General features: G+C 35.9%; 2 protein-coding genes across 2 annotated transcripts in view; one reads left to right on the top strand and one right to left on the bottom strand.

Moving 5' to 3' along the window:
* LOC134845709 (uncharacterized) overlaps nucleotides 1-8,348 on the top strand; it is a 41,208-nt gene extending 32,860 nt beyond the window's left edge. Inside the window, exons 4-6 of the mRNA XM_063862760.1 lie at nucleotides 4,589-4,666; nucleotides 4,904-5,044; nucleotides 7,174-8,348. Of these exons, the coding sequence (XP_063718830.1) occupies nucleotides 4,589-4,666; nucleotides 4,904-5,044; nucleotides 7,174-8,186 (1,232 nt within the window). The 3' untranslated portion in view covers nucleotides 8,187-8,348. The remainder of the gene's footprint in view (nucleotides 1-4,588; nucleotides 4,667-4,903; nucleotides 5,045-7,173) is intronic.
* The window catches only part of LOC134845710 (superkiller complex protein 8-like), a 201,083-nt gene extending 184,554 nt beyond the window's left edge, over nucleotides 1-16,529 (bottom strand). Inside the window, exon 1 of the mRNA XM_063862761.1 lies at nucleotides 16,512-16,529. The gene's annotated coding sequence lies outside the window, so the exon portion shown is untranslated. The remainder of the gene's footprint in view (nucleotides 1-16,511) is intronic.
* Nucleotides 16,530-20,372: the final 3,843 nt, after the last annotated feature.

Here is a 20,372-nt window from a genome sequence, read left to right as displayed (position 1 = left end):
TAGTTTGCGAGCAATAAATGCATTTAGCAGTCAATTAAAATCAGAAGAGAATTCGACTTTAATCGTCTCTTGGTGCAAAAAAATATAGACACATAACGGAAGGCTTGTTCGCTATGTCACCTACTCTTAAAAAATACTCAACTTTTCATAAAATGAAAGCGCTATTGGAATGTTCGCTAGTGTAGTTTTATCAGACAATTTACCATAAAACAATCAGAGGGCCTAACTCTCCTTGAGCTAATCAATCAGGACTATTTGTGGAAAGTGTCTGTAAAACCTGGAATCCTAACAGCTTTTCATCTAGCCGAAACTCCACAAGACAGAAGCAAAAGATTATTGATCTGCTATGTAAAGCTTTCGAAGTTAGTTTTTCAGATTGAAATGAGTTGTTCATCGGTATCATAAAAGTAGGCAAATAGGATACGCGAGTGGGGGGATAATTCGATTTAGGGGGAGTTAATTTAATGAGCGGTTGGTCGATTTGCTGGCCGGCATTCCAACAGTTGGTTCCAAAGGGGCTCTCACGTGGTTTGGAGAGCTCTCAAATGGCAGCTTAATTATGCCTTTGAATTACTTGGGCTAGTGCCAATCAATTATAAACCTGTCGCCCTTCTCAATTCATTCTATTCACAAATCAGACTCCGCCCGCCCCTCCCCTTTTGGGCAAATTTGGGCTCCGATTTCTGTCAGAGTATCTAGTGAATGCTAATCAGTAAAAAAGCAGACTGCAAAATATCGCAATCTAACGTAGCATTTGGAAGCAAGCATGAATGTATACGAAGGTTCAATGCTATCTGTTCTGGTAGACTAAAAAACTATGCATTTCATTGACTTGCCAGCGAGACCTAATTAGTAAAACTTGACAACCATATTCTCAGAAACATGCACATTTTCATACCATAGAAGCAAATTTAACTACATTTACAAGAATAGAAACTAACAACTTGGGGGTAAAATGACAAAAAGTGTAGTATAGGGACTGCTTGACTGGTTGCTTTCTCTCCAACGGAAGAACCTCTCGAACTGAAGAGGCTGATAATAATAATTCTTCGGGGCTAGAATGGAGGAAACTGTTCATTGACTCTTTCCATGTCAGCAGTTTTGCCAACAGAACAAAATCAATCACTATTGCTGCACTTTCGCTTTGTTACACAGATGCTCATATCTTATTTCGATAGCCGACTTTTGTTTTTGGGCGCGCCAGAAAATTGCTAGGCATACATCCTGCGGGTATATTCATCTTCAGAACAATTCTCACAATTCCCCTTCGTTTCCTTGAGGAAAAATATCACTCAACTAAGTGATTACTGTTCATAATCAAGTCTATCTACTTTCGCATTGACTATTTTTCTAGATCGCACGAGACTTGGCGATATGTATAAGAGCGTTGCGACCAGAACTCATTCTCCTAACTTCATCGAATTTCCGCATTGAGAGATAAAAGAAAAAATTTCTTCAACAAAAAAATCAAACCATTTCCAGACTGGCTCGCGAAACTTCTTTGAAAAAAAGATAAAAACAAATTTGAGCTTACTTTTAAGTGAATAATGATTGGGCAGAAAATCGTTTTTCACTTACTAGGAAATAAAAAAAACAGCGAAAGATATTGAGTAGAGTAAAAAAAGACAGGAATTTAGTTTAGAAAATGTTTTGCTAAATATTTGTTCTCTAATTGACCTCTGAGAAGTAGGAATGACCTAAGATATTAATTTGAACGCAGTCGATCACAGAGAAAACTCCTCGTGTAATAGAATATCCGGTAACTGTGCCATACAGACAATAATTAGATGAAAAAAAAATCAAATGTTTTATGCAGTATTTCGCAAAGGCTTGTTGGTTTTTAAGGAGCTATTAATTAATCTAACTAAAGTAACTATCAAAAGATGAAACACTGCACAATATTTATGCTTTTTGAATGTCAGTTGAATGAAGTTATCGCAAATTTAAACAGCTCTTGTTATTCCGACCACTTCACGGAGTTGGAAACAACTAGGAAGTAGGATACATTTTTCCGACATATTTCGACTATCTCAAAAAATTTTGTAGGGGGTCAAATTTGGTATCATATAAAAGCTCTTTCCGCCGTGATTCGAACTCCCAATAAACAAAAAAAACTGAGCCCAGAAAAAAAGATTGTTTTTATTTTCAGACCAATTTGGCCACATCGAAAATGATGAAATTTCTGCTTTGGCATGGTCAAATGAGTGCGCAAACTATTGTGCGAAATTATTCATTCAACAAAAATTACTGTTCATTACATTTGTAATTTGGTTTCAATCGACTATAATTTAAAGCGATTAAAATGATTACAGAAAAGATTCAAAAAAGTTCATACAAACACTAATCTAGGGTGAACGTTGCCCAAAAAACAAATTCGGGTTCAACCGTACAATCTGCCCCCCCCCCCCTAAATGCCGCACCGTAGAATGTCCTCCTCAATCATGTATTAATTTTGAAAATTAATTTCGCATATATACTGCTGGAGGAATTTTTTGTATACCAAATAGCTATTTTATCCTGTTAATAGCGTAAAATATTAAGCATATATTGGTATCGATTATTTTTTTTGACTATTTAGATCAAACTATTTTGCTCTCTAAGACAATTTCTGAAAAACCGGTATTTCATCTCCCGTAAATTGATTGGGGGGAAGGGGGGTGCAATTTAGGGGGGTGGTGATCGCAAATTCGAAAACGTAGCTAAAATTGTCTACCTATAGTTTTCTAGCTTTTTGTCAATAAAGCAGCCGGTCGCAGTGCAAGTAGCCGAAAAAAAAGGCTTCGATCACAGATATCGTTGCAAAAATCAATAAAAAAACGGTCGGAAATTTTTCAATTTTGTTTCTGGTTACTTTTCCCTTCGTCTGGCCAAAATATGCAGCAGCAAATATATATTTTAAAAATCTAACACTTCATGTTTTGCAGCGATCGTTGTGGTCAAAACCTTTTAACGGTATTTCCGTGTCAGACGGTGGTAGGCCAACAAGACGAAAATATATACTGTTATGCTGCATAGCAACAGCTTGTCGCTGTTGTTATGCAATTGCTACGTAGTTCTGATGAAATGAACGTTATTATGACGTAACTTCGGCATCAAGGTATGGCGGTTTGTTAAACATCCGCCATGGCAGAAGTTCTGCACTAATAAGAGATCCAAAATCAACTTACTACAACAGCCTAATTAACATTAAAAAATCAATATTTTATATTAAATATACTTTTTCGAGTTTTCTCATACATCGCTGAAATAACGACTGAAAGCGCTTGGATATGATATACCTCTGGACTCCATCTGACGTTTGTTTGTCGTTTCTGATTTAGCGTGAAAGAAAAACATCTGGAGCCGGAGTTTCTTACCACTTTCAGTGGTCGGCACACACATCTTTTGTTTAAAATCTTTTCTTTTGATTATCAGCCGGTTTATAGTGACAAGCTCTTAGGAACGAATTGTCAACTATCCTTTCAAAGATCTTCTAAGGAACCCAGGACTTAAAAATTATCATGTCACGCTTTCTTATAAAACATCTTGAGCACATTATACATTTTCCATTGATCAAGCCAGAATACTTTGCACCATATTGCCTTTTCTTTTTCAAACTTCAATGCTTGTCATAGTTTCTCCGAAATTCAATTTGGCCCAATGCGAATATAAATCTGTTCACAATCATAACAAACAGTCGTCATTCCAAAATTCACCCTGAGGCAAGGAGCTGTTTTCCGCCATAAAGGTATAAAAGATAAAGTGAGATAAAAATAAAAGAGTGATCAATCGAAGTCTAACCTCCTGAGATCAGAAAAATAAAGAACAAACAACAACAAATATACTGGGCACAAAACAGCACGCCAAGTACAGAGCAAAAAGATATCGATCCCATACGTTACGAGCACCTCTCAAAAATTGGGAATCTTTTCCTTAAGGGGTTGTACTTACGCCCCCACAACGCCAATACACCTACGGAATAAACTTCCCAAACTGTAGAAATATACCACTGGCGAACATGTAGTTTACACAATAGTGTCAAACATATCTGCTATGTTCACATAAGGGATATTTCTGCCGAATGAACTTGAGGCTACTGGGGCACGAATGATGTTGAGAATTGAATTGTTTTGTTCAGTGCTTTCTTCAAACCGGTCGGAGTATGTAAGGGGGGATGGTAAATCAAAGGAGGGCAATGCATACCAACTGAGCTCAGACGGACAATACGCGTCATCGGAGCTGATACGCCGGCAGTTAGATTGCTGCCCCGCTCGCACTAAATGCAGTGATACGTTTAGTCCTATTATATCAATACAACTGGTCTTGATTTCTACCGTCCAAATTACATGTCACTTTTGAAGTTGAAAAATAGCTTCGATGAAATTTAAAGGAAAGGTCATTCTCTGAGCTAATAATTGTCTTCGAACTTTTACTGTTTTCATGATGCTTTTTTAAAAAAAATCCTTCTAACCGCAAATCGTCATCGCCCATGTGTGACCTACAGAATAAGCGCATTTGACAAGACAGGAGTTCTTTATGAATAGAAGGTGAAAAAGACCCAAGCGAAGTGTTGACGGTATAAATATAAATTGTTCTTGTTTTGCTTCAGATCCAATCTACGGGTGTCAGGGTATTGTGCTTCCCAACATTGAGAACACGAGTGACAACAACGCCATCAATGCATACTGTGAGTCAACACTGCGGCAGTAGTAACTCCGATGTCAAGATATTAGATACTATCGGACCAAAATTAGCTCTTTACTAAGTTAGAAAACTATGGGGATTAAATATCCGTTAGTTACACTACGACGGACTACCGATAGTTGCAAACTATTTGCCAATCTTGGCCAGTTCTTTTCCTTACGATCCATTTCAATATTGATAGTGATAATAAATGACAAAAACGGTAATTTATTTGATGCAGACATCACTCTGTTGTCGTTGGTGTTCCCTGTGGTGAGTGCAGTGACCCTGGTAGTGGCCACTGTGGCCTGCTTCTATGGCTTCTGGTCCAAAAACAGACGCACCAGTCTCCTCTTCGCATCCCTCTTCTACGTCACTTCAGGTCAGTAACCAATCAAAAACTAACCACTGGCTTTACTAAATATAGCCATGAGACAATTGGAAACGTGTCAATGAACGCAAGGAAAACAAAAAAAAACGTTTTGAAAACATCAATCAAAAACAATTTGTTAAACCGCTGAAAAATCTTACAATCCAATTATAAGCTAGAAGTAGTTCAAGTTTTTTGCGCCATTTCCGCGTTCGTAATTGAAGAGCGTAATTTGTCTTCCTTTAAGCAAATGAAGGTCAAATTTGGTGTGAAATAACTTTATAACTTCTTCCTGAAAAAGTAACAAAAACAATGGACTTGACCTAAGAAGTGGCTTCACTACATTCATTGGCACTTAATAATTATAGCCAGAGTGATCTGGACCCTTCTTTCACAATTGGCCTTAGCAGGGACCCCACAATCACAACTATACAGCAGAAACGAAAAACACATCGAATGAAATTTTAACACAGAGGCGAAGTTGCACTTCGCATACACAAGCAAAAATATGACCGATAACGCTACTGGGAAAAACTGAATGAGTAAAACTTTGAGTAAAATTTCTCAAATGACGCACGCCAATTATGAGTCTATATAATTGCTAAGTTACGCAAGCTAATTATGACTAATTAGCAGTACCAGACAATTTGAAAAAAAAAATTACCTACTAACATGCCTCAACTTATAGAGCGGACGCATTTTAACTAGCATACGAAAAAGTTCATTAAAAACATCCGACCCTTCCCAGGTTTGAACCCTTTTATTTTGTTGTGGGTCTCCTTCCCAACCTCTACGCTATAGATCCATGATACCTTGAAGCTAAAGCTCTATTTGTAATATAATAGTCTGTGTTAATATCCTTAGCATTGGCTGTAAACTTAATAGCTAGTTATTGATCAAAACGAGTACTTTTAAAATGAATATATTTTGTGGCAACAAAATTCGCGACTTAGCTTGGAAAAAAGATAGTTCATTCTATAAAACAAGCTTTGCTTGTGTAAAAATGTACATTAGATTTTTCGTTTGAAGACCATCAGCTAAACGCACCATCAGCTAAAACTGCTTTTAAAGCATCGATGAACAACGATATCAAAAAAATCTAACAAGGATAGACAGCTGCTGTGCAAATAGCAAAGTCATGACCATACAATGTGAACATAGCAGAACTTTGTTACACAACAAAAACATAGCCATTGAAATTAGTGCGCATAAAATGAAAACAAGACGACCGGTTTCAAAAAAAATTGAAGAAAAAATGCCAAAAATTATATCTATCATAAATTTCACATATTTGTCGAAAGTTGTCATGAACAAAAGCCCTTTTGAGAAAAACATATCAAGAAGGAAAATTGAACGTTTCATAAGTATAGCAGCAAAGATTTAAGAAGCGATGACAAAGCCGACAATAACTGAGCGAACACCCAATAAGCCGGAAAAAAAATTACTTAAAAAAAACGACAATAAAATATCTTAAGTCCCTTCCCTCAAAACACACACAAACACACTTAGGAAAATAAATCGCTCGTACGACGCATTTAGAGGCCCCAAAGCCGGTATAAGATACGCAGAAACCTTTGGAGCAGATTAAGTAAAAAAAATGATAACGAAACTTCAACAAATCGGGGTTGGTAATTTACAAACAGCGTATGACAACTTAAGAAAAAAACGGGTATTTTAAAACTCAGACATGCTCAAAATCTGTCTTCTGATTGACGAAAATACAGATTGGAAGACCAACTTGGAGATTCTGTGATTAAAGTTATTTACGAGAAAAATGGCTAATAGCCGGTTGCAAGGGGAAAAAGAAATTCAAATTTTCAAAAAATTTGATTTTTCAATTTAATTTTTGTTTTCAAATTTTATTTTTTTTAAATGAAAGGAGATTTAAAAAAATTCGCAAAAACCAGTTAATAGTAGAGAGAAATTTCCATACTAAAAACAATAAAATCACACTAGTTTTTCCCAACTAAGACTATTTTAGAATCCAAATCACCAAATACAATTACTTTAGTACGACACCACACTTGACCGCCGACGAGCATTTTGTGGCGTACTCAAAATCGGCTGGAAAAAAACAATGCCCTTTCATGAAGTGGTCGGAATAATAACCAAGTTTAACTTGTCCACATGCCTTGTTTCAGGCTTATTGAACGTGGTCGGCCTAATGTGCTACATCAACAGGACGAACGACGAGTTAGGCCAGATGAACAAGAAAGAGGAAAACACAGTTGCACTTTATTACTATGGCTGGAGTTTCTACATGGCCACAATTAGTTTCGGATTCACCGAAATATCAGCCGTTCTTTGTATTTACTTTTACAATGAGTTACTTCGCATCGCCAAACAGATTATCCAGGATAGCAACAACGCCTGTCAAAAAGAGGCCAGCTATGATGCCAACAACTCTTCCCAAAATGCCACTCCAAAAACCAACTTCCCGCACACGGCTATTGTTCACAGCAACAGCGTGCACAATTTCTTTCCAAACCAGAACTCAAACGTCAATGGGTTCGATCCCACTCTTGAGACGTCGTCAAAACTCTCCGCCAACCAATTCTCCTCTCTTGGCACATACGTAACAACAAACAACATTTACGGCGAGCATTACGTGATACCAGCCATGACGTCACAACTTCCTAACAACCACGTCGGAGGTCATTCGGGTTCATCTTTGCCATCTCGTCCATCCTCGTCAGTTGCGATGATTCCTATGAGTTCAATGTCTGTCTCATCGGCTAACAGGAACGCGATGGATTCGAACGCAACTCTCGACTGCCAACAACAAACACTTCAGCAGACATCCTCGCTCACAAACTTCACTCCCGTTCTCCTGGCCGAACAGAGCCACTTAGCCGACAGCCATACCATTGGGTTCCAACACCCTTTACCAATCAGAATCCAGAAACAGAGTTCAATCTCATCCAGTGCTTCCAGTCCACCTCAGGTCCAGGGCGTGACCGGAAACAACGTTGGGTACTGCAACGGAAACATTCCCGGCAACAATTTCCCTGTTTTCGCTACTCCCCAGCATCTTATAGCTCCATTAGGAGGAAATATGGCACTTGTCGCTACTCAAGGCGGCGGAGGGATCGGCTCAGCGGGAATCGGGGGTGGTGGTGCTAAATCATTCTTGGTCAACGACACAACAGTGTAGAATATTACTTACTACTTCGGAAATGTCTGTTCTGTATAGAGATATTTGATATCGTGTTCACAAAAGACAACTTCAAACTACACATTTGACTTTGCTCTGAGTATTTTTATCAAGTACGAATTGGTATTATACATTTTACATTAAAATTACTCCATACCCAAGTGCACCTACCAAATAATTAAAATTTTCGAAACAAAATTTTTTTCAACAGAGGAAGCTGAGCTTCGCATTACTTGCGATACAACAAGCATAAGAGTAAAACTGCAAGACGCTAAAAAAGCAAAGACTTCGAGCGAAGACAAAATTGAATGAGGAATTAGAAAAACAAAAATTAAAAAAATAATTTAAAAAAGTTCATTGTGACATTCATTAAGATTTTTCAAGAGGACAAGAGTCGACAACCATAAAGCAGAAAAATTGGAATACAACAGTAGTATAGCACAAAACACTAGCAGACAGAATATGAGAATAACGGCGCTATGTTGAGTGAAAAGCTAAATCTACAAACACTTTCATATATTTGCATCGATTTGTCTGGAATAAAAATCATTTTTCACAAAAACAAAATGCCAAATAAGTCAACTGAACGTTGACATTGCATCTCAACAAACATTAGGTAGCGGTAACAACCCAACAACTCTAAATGCGAGAAAATTAATCGCATGGGTAAAAATTCCCTGCTCATGAACCGAAAAATCAAAAATTTTTGTGAAAAGTTTTATAAATAAGTGGAAAATACAAATAAATTTAAATACGCAATCTTTACAATTGAAAATGTCAGATGCGTAATTTTAAAAAATCAAAGACAAAAACTGAACCAGAAGCTGGGATAAAATGTTTTTGAAAAAATATGGAAAAACAGAGCCAATATAAAGTTGAAAAAATTGTCAAGAACACAAATAAACCGAAATATGAGACACTTTTGCATTTTTGAAGTATTTTTAAACCAAAAATCATCTTCCTGAAAGCTGTTTCAAATTCAAGAATTTTTCTTGTATGATGCTTTTTGATAAAACTAGCCCAGTTTGAGACAGCATAATCAAAATTTTCATTTTTATTCCTTGAAGTGAATTTTAAATATTAAAAATAAAAGTCAATAAAAAGTCATATTAAAAAAAGTCATATTAGCCAATAAAAAATCATATAAAAAATAAAAGTCATAAGAAAAGTCCAACCGCAAAATGTAAATAGAAGAAACAAAACGAGCTAGAAAACCAACTGAACCACAATAAGTGTTTTTAGTTTGCGCATTGACACTACTGGCATAATGAAAAAAAAACAATGGTCGGAACAAAAATTGGAAATGATTATTTAAATCTTTCAGTGTAATCTATTCTCGCAAAAAACTTTTATTTTCAAACAGATAGAAATTTAACGCACAGCAAAAAAAACTTAATTTTACATAGAGGCAAGTTGCACTTCGCATACAAAAGCAAAAATATGACCGATAACGCTACTGGGAAAAACTGAAAGAGCAATACTTTGAGAATACATATTTTCTAAGTGACGCATGCCAACTATGAGTCTATATGATTGCTAAGTGACGCAGCACAATTATGACGCATAAGCATTACCAGTCAATTTGAAAAAAAAATTAACAACTAGCAAGCCTCAGTTCATAGTGCGGACGCATTTTAACTAATATACGAAAAATCATTTAAACATCCGACTCTGCCCAGGCTCGAACCCTGTTATTTTGTTGCGGGTCTCCTTCCCTACCTCTACACTACAGATCTATGACACCTCGAAGCTAAAGTTCTATTTGTAATAAAAAATAGTGTGTTAATATCCTTAGCATTGGCTGCAAACTTTATAGCTGTTTTTTTTTTGTCAAAATGAACACTTTCAAAATAAATACATTTTGTCGCTACAATATTTGCGTCGCAACAATATTTCCGACTTAGGTTGAAAAAAAAAGAGTTCATACTATCACACAATCTTTGCTTGTGCGAACAAAATTTTCCGTCTTACAAGTCATTTTCTATCAAATCTGGCATTTTTGAACATATTTCAAAATCATTGACATAAAACGCGCATTTCTGTAAAACAACATCCATAAATAAAATGATCGTTTTGTTTAAAAGCCGTTTTTAGAAAAAAAATACGAAGATTCAAAAAACACTAATTGAAATCGAGTAGCTTCTATTAAGATTCGATAAAACTTGCCAATTAGAAAAAAAAATGAGTTGCAGTGTGACGGAAGGAGCTAAGACCGAGGAGAACGCAGAAAATGTCTGGCTGGTTTTTTGAAAACAGTTCAACTCTTGGAATTCCAAGAAAAACATATGGAGTTAAAGCTCTTCGAGTTTCAAGAACATTTCAAGCTTGAGATTTTTTGAAGTAAACCAATTTGAAATTTCCCAATCTTCTATAATTAGCAGATTTCAGATAAATTAAACCTAATTGGAGGAAACTGGATGAATAAGTCACTTTCTCAATGTTCCGGAAAACCTTTGCACTAAAATGTATATTTGAAATTCAAAGTCGTTCACTCTATTTCACGCCAATTCGCTTCGTCAAGTAAAAATCAGATGCCAAACCAAAAGAGATCAAACTTGGAAGTAATAAACTTGAAGAATTTTTTAAAATACAAGTGGAATAACAAATTTATCTATTGATGCACGTTTCTCAATTTGAGTTGAAGCTATCAAAAGAAGTCAAAATCATAAATTGTTGTCTTGAATTTCGAGGATATTTAGGGCCAATTATTTGTCTGTGAAATTCGAAAGTTAGAAGAATTTTGATACAAAAATAGACAATAGTTCAATATGTTCCAATGCAACAATCAAATATATCTCTTTCCTGTGTTTTAAATTTCTACAACTCATAGTTAGCTCATGTTTTTTTTTCGGTGCAGTGTTTTTGTGAAGTAACTATGAGCAATAGGAATTCAAAACACAGGAAACAGGTATATTTGATTTCAAACTTTCGAATTTCACAGAAAAATATAAGGCCCTGAATCTCCTCGAAATTCAAGACAACAATTTATGACTGAGATTTTTTTGATAAAATTAACTCAAATTGAAAACCGTGGTTCAATAGATAAATTTGTAATTCCACTGCTATTTTTTAACATACATCCACCTCGAAATCCTCTAGAAGTTGTTCAGGTCTTTCGTGACCTTTGCACATCCGCTGTTCGTTAGTGGAGTTTGCTTTCCTTTTAAAAAAAGGAAATGAACTGGAATTGAACTTGAAAAGAAATCAAAATCCAAGCCGCCAAAACCAAACTTTAGCGTGATCAGTTTAGCTTTCTCCTGAAAAAAACCATGACCTATATAAGAGTGTTCACTTCGTTCATTGACTGGAAGACCTTGAAACGAATTACACTTTAGCTCAGATTTGCTGATTCGGAGTCAATCGCTGCTCCAATCTGCTTTACTTTATGATACATACAAACCGCTAAGATTGGCTAAATACAAGCAGCAATGAACGAAATTTTTAATGGAAACTTAACTAGAGAAACCGAGCACAAAAATGAGCGATTTTGATTTGAACAGAAGCAAACTTGTATTATGACACACGCTCCGTGTAGCAAGCGAAGCAAAGGGAGATGATGAGAGGCGACCTTTCTTCGTCGATTTCTTTGAAACGTTATCGACCGAGTGCATTTTTTTGAGCTGTCTAATCACTCATTGGTTAAATCCTGAGGTACCAAAACAAATAGATAGTTCAAAAAAAAAATTTTCAAAGAAAGCGGTCATCTTCATCATAATATCGGACATCGGAGACTTCTCACAGAATATTCTCATATTTTTTACAAGCTACATTATATAAAAGATTAGATTTAAAACTATTTAACTTTCAAACGACAATCAATTGACACACTAAGCACTATTCGTTGCCATCCATCAGTGGGCAATCGCCTACCCATTTACAAGTGTCATTTTTCTTCCTGATATCCCATCCGTGTTCTGAATCCAGATGCATCATGTGCTGCTCTGTTTTCGACTCAATGGAAGTAGACAGCAACTGAGCGCCATCATAGCAGAAAATTTGCAGATGGCTGTCACGCATTATGCTTCCAAAAAAGGAATTTAATATTGCTGTAATCTCTTGCATCAACTTTTAGGTCGAAATGATCAAGCGGAAAAAAATATTTCTCCATATTATGCAATTTAGTTAATAAACAAACAAAATTTCTATCATAATGTTATAATTGTCTAGAAAAATATAACGAAAAAAAATGAATTTTAATTTTTTTTGAAAAAAAAAATTCAATAGTTTTCTAATTCAGATAAAATTTGATGACATTCTTCGCTTGAAAAACGGTAAGATAGCAGAAAAAGTTATCAGCTTTTGCCAATAATGAGAAAAGTTTTCTAAGCTCACCAACTACAACTCAAAATCGTTGAAAACGTCGAGATCTCAAAAAGTAGTAAGATTTGATAGACCACAATTTTTTAGCGCTAGGAGCTTTGTTGAAATTCAATTAGTTTGAAAAAAAAACGTATTAAAAATGCTATGTATTATATCCCAATTCCAAAAATTTAATTATCCCCAAACTTTGTTAATTCATTTTTTATATTGAAGGTAGCAAGTGTTCCTGAATTCAGTCGAGATATATATACAAATAGTTAATTTTCTATTAATGTAATTGTAGTCAACATACTATTTACGAAGGGAGTTGGATAAATTGTTAAGATCAAAACCAGAAATCCAGGAAATTACCGACAAAAAATTCGTGCACACTAAGAATTTTTTCAATGAATTATTGCGATATTATCTTAAAGTAAATTACACTTTCTTTTGAACTACTATGGCATATGCATCACTTTTTGACTTGCTAAAAATTCGATATTTCAAGTCTTGATCAAAAATAGTAATAAGTCACTACATGTTTTCTATATATTTCGCAGGGTGATAATTTTGTAGAAGTTTTGTGGTTCATCGCCTTTATCTGATTACAGGGTAATGATAATAAAAATATCCCAGAATTTCTAGAGGAAATTATTTATAGACAATAAAACATACGCCAGTCTATTCAGCCGAATAAACTTTAAAAATATAATGGAAACATTTATGCAAAAACAGAGTCTTTGATTTAAAGACAGAGGCGAGGTTGCACTTCGCATACACAAGCAAAAATATGACCGATAACGCTACTGGGAAAAACTGAATGAGTAAAACGTTGAGTCTACAAAATTTCTTAAGTAACGCACGCCAATTATGAGTCTTTATAATTGCTAAGTAACGTAAACCAATTATGACGCATTATAAGTACCAGTCTATTTGAGCAAAAGAAACTTACCGACTACTACACCTCAGTTTATAGAGCGGACGCATTTTAACTAGTATACGAAAAATTCATTTAAAACACCCAACCCTGCCCAGGTTCGAAGCATTTTATTTTGTTACTGGTCTCCTTCCCTACCTGTACGCTACAGATCCATGATACCTCGAAGCTATAGTTCTATTTGTAATAAAATAGTGTGTTAATATCCTTAGCATTGGCCTTAAACTTAATAGCTGGTTTTTTATCAAAATGAACACTTTCAAAATAAATACAATTTGTTGCAACAATATTTGCATCGCAACAATTTTTGCGACTTAGGTTTGAAAAAAAAGAGAATTCATACTATAGCACAAGCTTGGCTTGAGTAAAAAAAAAACGTTTAAAATTCTCAAAACATGTTGGTAATCAAGTCTGTTGGGATTCCTCCGAGGAGATAAGTCTTGTGAACAAAGTTGTTGACGGGAAAATTCTGTAACGCGCTTGCAATAAATTAGTAGTCTACCAATTGCAATGCACAGCCAATTTTTTTTTATTCGAGAACAGAATTTACCTTCCTTTCAGCATAGTATATCAATTCAAATTCAAAAGAAATCAAAAGTCGAACCAGGAAAAATCAAATGCACTTTAGACTTTTTCTGTAAAACGAAAAAAAACATATTTAATTAGACTAGATTCCTTTGCAACTGTCCCGTAACATTGCTTGTGCACATGGACTCCATAGTTTCAGGATTGGACCGACGCACACTGAAAACTACCAGAGTTGAGCCCCATTTCGAAACTATTTTCTCCGAAAAGTCTAACATCCAGTCTCGAGAAATCTGCTTGTCGATGAGGCAGCATACTAAAAACATTAGGATCAATTAAAGCGCAGGCTTTTATTTCTAATTAACCGACACTAGAGACTCGCAAAACTGCCCATCCAAAAAACAAATGATACTGGTATATCATTTAGTTGGTCCCCAAATCAGCAATAATTAGTGAACATTCCTGAACCAATTTCCGTTTGTTAACTTGAGTGACTCATTTTTCGAAACAAAAATGGCGAGGAAAGTTCCCAAAATTGTTGATCAGATTCAAAATTGTGTTTGAGAAAATCATTAGTTTGCGATTTACACAATTCCTCTGTGTCAATGAAATGGTTGGCAGTCACTGCCCGAAATCTCATATTAACTCTAGATTGAGACGCTCGCAAGGTATTCTCATAGTTCTTTAGGGGACGAATAAAATTTGGCAAGAAACCCACTATCATAATGATACCAAAGGTTTTAATTTAAAGGTTAAAAATCACTTTTTTTCTTTTTTTAAGAGAACCCTTATTGATCTGAAGCACTACAAATCTAACTGATCCCTTTTACAATCAGTGTGTGTAAACAACACTGCATTTGAAGCAACGACTCGCAATGGTGTTCCCAATTAAAGCGAGCAGCTGATCTTCGCTTATTCAATATAACTACTTTCAGAGCCTTGATGTGCAGACAACCGGCAAAGCACTGTAACATTTCACAACGAATGGATAAAGTATCACATGATATAGGCAGACAAGAAAAGTCTACATTTTTATACCGATCGTAATTCTCCACAAAGAAATCCAATACTTTCAAATTCACGAACACTTTGGATAATAATTCGGGCCGTATATTTAATCCCATTTCAGTCTCATCATCAACTTGGAACTGGCAATACGGCTAATGTTTCTAAAGAAACCAATTGAGATAGAAGTTGGTTTCGGAAAGCAGTTAATTCTATGCCCGCTATGGTGAGTTTCTTGCATTTGAAGAATTGGTCAACATTACTTCGCAGATCTCCTAAATAGTTCAAACATTCGACAATATGCACGTCTAATTTCATTTCAAAACATTTCGAAAATCTTCTTAGGTCGATCAAATTTTTCGACCAAATTGTGCCTGTTTTTATTTTGATTATTCGCTTGCAGCGCAGAAAATAATTTTTTCAAATAAGTTTTTTTGTTTGATTTTTTTTTGTTTGAAAATCCTTCCAGAATAAGCTATATCTGCCCTTTCCAAACACTAGCGGATTTAAGTGGACAGAGCGATCAACGCACCCCCCATGGATTCAACTTCCTGACCACCAAAAACAAGCCAAAAAACAAGGATAGCCGGTTGCTGCGCAGGTAGCACAGAATGTTCCGACCATATTCATAAAAAAATAACTTTTTTTTTACTTTTTCTTCAATTTACTGTCGTTTATAGTGGGTGGTATGATTCCAGAAGCAAATGATCGCGTAGAAAATTAGTGAATAAGGCATGGTCGACTAACTTTTATTTAAAAAAAATCGAAAAAAAAATTTAAAAAAAAACTTTTTTTCACCATCTATTTAAATTTTTTCCCCAAAACTTGCTAATAAAACATTCAAAACTAGTTTTCAAGTTTTTTATCAGTCTAAGCAAAACGGTACCATTACTCGCTCGAAATTAGACGAAAATCTCAAAAAAAAAGCAAACCAGTTTTTCTCGACACTGAGACAATTTTTTGAAAATTTTTAAGGTCGTTCATTGATATATCACTCGAGCCATTCGAGGATTATTTGTGGTACCTGATTTTGCGTGAAAAAAAAACAAAAAAACAAGGACAGCCGGTTTGTTTCGAACTGATTTCGTTTTTTCTCGGTGGTGTGATAAAAAGAATTGAACAAAAACATTTAGAACAGGCATATTCGAGATTCATAGTAAAATAAGCAAATCAGAAATCAATTTTTAAAAACAAAAAACATAATTAAAACAAGATTAAAAATATTTTTCACAAAGTTCTTCGTTCCCAAAATGGCGTTAACAAACTCCAAAAACTAACTTTACTCGAGAAAAACTAAAATTAATCATAATGCAGCAAAAGTAAATGGCTTAATTAAGCATAAATAAGCCTGCTCCCTCGCTCTACTCACTCGAATAGACGAAAAAACAAAAATTTAAAGCCGGTTTTTCTCATCACAGGGAAATTTTTAAAAGTGGTTCGAATCACGATAAAAAGGCCTTGTTATATATTTGATATATGTTGATGTTGACTTGATTTTTTTGAATAAAAGCTTTATAAAGAAGGAGTGTTCCATCCAACAACTTGATTCAACAAAATCTATTTAATAAGTTTATCACTACAATTAGAAGTGATAAAGATAAAGGTCTGAAAGCTGTGTTGTGTTCTTCGTCGTCCGAGACTGCTTTCTTCGACGAAGTGTGTGCTCAGAGCAAACATAAGGTTAAAGCAATAATAGATACTGGTGCTACTGGATCTTTCGTCTGCTCATCCGTCATCAAACAGTTGAACTTTCCAATGTCTTGTCAAGTCTCAAATGCTATGATTACAAATCTAACCAGTTTAGAGTGTGAGGAATTTTCAACAATTCCTGTTGAAATTCGAGGCCACAAGTATACTGTCACTTTCAAGGTGGTTGTTCGTCGGGTTCCTGACATGACCATAAGCACTGATGTGTTAGGTGAGCATAACAGTATCGAATTCAAACCACGCGGCCGCAGGCAGCCAATCAGTTTCACAAAACCTATAGATTCGCAGTCTGTCGTATCCATGCTGTCTGCCATATTTCCAGCGCTTCAAGCGGAGCCACCTACTCTTTTCTTTGAAAAAAAAAACACTCGATTAGCCGAGCCTGTCCGAACGAATTCACGTTTGTCATCACGATCAGATCGTGATTTTATGGACAAGGAAGTAGAACGATTCTTGGCGTCAGGAATAATTGAAAGTTTAGCATTTACCTTAAAAAAGTGCTCAGGCTTTTGTCGTTAAAGGCAACAACCGCAAAACCAGAATGGCACTTGACTACCCAGAAACTATCAATTAGTATCCCTGCCCGATCCTGATTCGATGATTTATGAAGCAGCTGAATGGAAGTTTTTCTCCAAAATTGATTTGAAGTCAGCGTACCATCAAAACGAAATTCGCGAAAATGTTAAACCTCTTACGTCGTTCGAAGTCAATGGTAAACTTTATCAGTTTTGTCGCTCACAAATCGGAATTACGAATGCAGGCTCCGTTTTCTAGAGGTGCATGGACTCTATAATTAGTGATCATAAGTTGGAAAAGACGAAAGCCTATCTTGACGATGTGATAGTGGGTGACATTAATAAAGAAGAACATGGCCAAAATTTGCACAATATTTTTGCCGTTTCTAAGGATCTTGGAAGGCTCTCAACAAAGAAAAGTGTTCGTTTGGCACCAAGTAGCACAGAATGTTCCGACCATATTCATGTAAAAAAAAACAACTTTTTTCTTCAATTTACTGTCGTTTTTGGTTAAGGAAATGACCAAAACTTGCATAAAATTTTTGCCGTTTCTAAGGAGCTTGGAAGGACTCTCAACAAAGACAAGTGTTCGTTTAGCGTAACGAAGATCAGCATGTTAGGCCAGATATTTGAGAACGGGTTAAAACGCCCTGATCCAGAAAGGTTATAAACATTGATGAAATATCCTGTTACTACTACAGCGGTTCAGTTGCGCAGACTTCTAGGTTTCTTTGCGTATAATGCAAAAGGGATGAGCGATTCTTCAAACAAAATTTTGCCTTTACAGCAAACACAAAGTGTCAAAAGATTTCTTATTTCTCCTTAAGCGTTCAGCTCAATTGAGGAACTGAACGCCGACATTGCCATACCTCAGAAAAATGGAATTGCAATCAGAATAGAAACAGATGCCTCTGGTTCTGCGACAGGAGCATCACTTTCGCAGTGACAGACCGATCGCGTACTTCTCACGTCCTTTATCCAATGCTGAACAGAAGCAGTCCGCTGTTGAACTTGAGGCGATAACAGCGTTCCGGAAATGGCAACAGTTATACGGTCTTATCCAACGTCGGTGCGGCTCAAGATTCGCAGATCAACTTGCTTCACAAGTCTTCAGCAACCGTGGTTGGGAATAAATTCAGAGGCATAAGCTGGCTTTCTCTCTTTCGAAGAGAAGAGATGCATTGACTGCTGCTTAACATGCAAAGAGTGCAAACCACGTTTCTATAAACCTAGTTCTGTTGTTCCAGCTAGTAAGCCACTTGAACGTTTAGGTATTGATCTAGTGGGGCCAAAATCTCTATCCAGCAAGTCTGGAGTTGTCCATAAGCTGAATAACGTTGACGAAAATTGTCGTTTTCCTTTCACGTTTCCTTTAAAGAAATCAGCAGAAGAAGCGTTATGGCCTGTTTGCACAATCTGTTTTCTTTGCTCGAAACTGTGACACCTTTCCATTCAGACAGAGTGCGACAATTTGTGTCCAGTGAATTCAATTTTTTTCGAAATTAAAATGGCATTTCTCATTATTGTACAACTCGGTACCATCCAAGAGGGAATGGTCAAACTGAACGTTTTAACGGTTCGATATGGAGGGTAATTAGCTGCATTTTACGCACAACAACTTGGTCAAGAAAAATGGATGGATGTCCTTCCACAAGCTCAAGCATCCATTCGCACGTTGTTATGTTCAGCTAATAACGAAATACATCATTCACGTTTATTTCGTTTCGACAGACGGCAGTGCTGGGTTTTAATTTCCTTTCTGGTTATCATTGTAACGCGACGCTGATTTGATAAAAGGTTGTCGAACCAGCGTCGCATTAGCATTAAATCAGCGGCAGTTAGCATTGAACAGGTAATTTATCCATTTTATACCCGCCAATTAAAGTATCCGATACAAACACGCTTGACCCACGGGCACGACCGCGGAATTTAAAGAAACAATCAACAGTCGAGCAAACGATGCGTGAGTCTAAAGCAAGCAAGTTGACCTTAAAACGAGTTCCAATTTCATGGCTCTACTGTTGGGAGTTCAGAGATCAATGCGAAACCCGAAGATATTGAAATTGTAGGGCGTTATGAATTACTTTTCTTTCGCGTGGATGAATGTTATAAATTTGTTATATGTTACTGTTGATTTCAGATTTTGTTGAATAAAAGCTTTATGAAGAAGCGGTGTTCCATCCAACAGGACTTTTACATGAAATATCACTCAATCCAGTCCAATGACAGTTTGTGGTTCCTGATTTTCCGTCAAAAAAAAGAAAAAACCAGAACACTCCCGAATACAGATTTTCTCCTCATTTTCAATGGTCGGAACAATTTAAAAAAAAAACTAAAACATCCCAATACAAAGTTCCACCTCATTTTCAATGGTCGGAACAACAACAACCAATAAACGCCGAAAACATTTAAGCCCAATGAATGCTAAGGCAAAAAACTGTAAAAGAGGTAATTATACGAGATTTGTAACTTAATTTCCTGCACCATTACAAATTTTAGATATGTCATTCTAAAACTGAAAACTAAAACTTAATTATAAACTAGTTTATAATGTTGAAAAATGTGCTTGAAAAAATATGGTTCAAAGACAACCCCAGCTCAAAATCAACGATCAGCAAATTACAAAAACTTAGAAACATTTGGTCCTGTAAAATATAAACCACAAATTTGTTAAACTTTGCTGAAATGTTTTGGCTTAAAACTAAAAGACAAAAAAGTAAGATTTGTTAAATGCAAAAGACTTATAGTTAAATTAATGAAATGCGATGCTCACATATACTACAGTTGTGCCCCAACTGACTTATTAACCCCCAAAACATAAGAACAAAGTACCAGAATGGTTCTTTGTTATCGTCCAGAAAAAACATGCATCGTATTTCCTGCTCTTTTGAAAGTTATCAATATTTTGTAATTTAATCAATATTTTTTAAAAGAGGCAGGGCAGGGTCACGCGTAATCGGTGCGCAGCTATATTTGACTAGATTCGAGGAGCATTTTAGTTGAACTGTCGCCATTACCGAATTGTTTCCCATGTTGCATTTTTTTCAATGCCGGTATTTTGCATGTTGTTTTCAATGTTTGAACTATTGGTAAGCATGGAAGCTTGTGTTACTGCCCACTTCTTGGGCAAATGGCTCAAATTAGACATAGTATCGACAACCAAAGCTGTTTTAGGTCCAATGAAAGTATTGAACTGAG

Source organism: Symsagittifera roscoffensis, chromosome 5 (assembly GCF_963678635.1).
Source record: "Symsagittifera roscoffensis chromosome 5, txSymRosc1.1, whole genome shotgun sequence".
In the NCBI taxonomy this organism is placed as follows: domain Eukaryota; kingdom Metazoa; phylum Xenacoelomorpha; order Acoela; family Convolutidae; genus Symsagittifera; species Symsagittifera roscoffensis.
Note: the sequence above shows the minus strand (reverse complement) of the source record. Positions and strands in the feature narration are given on the sequence as shown.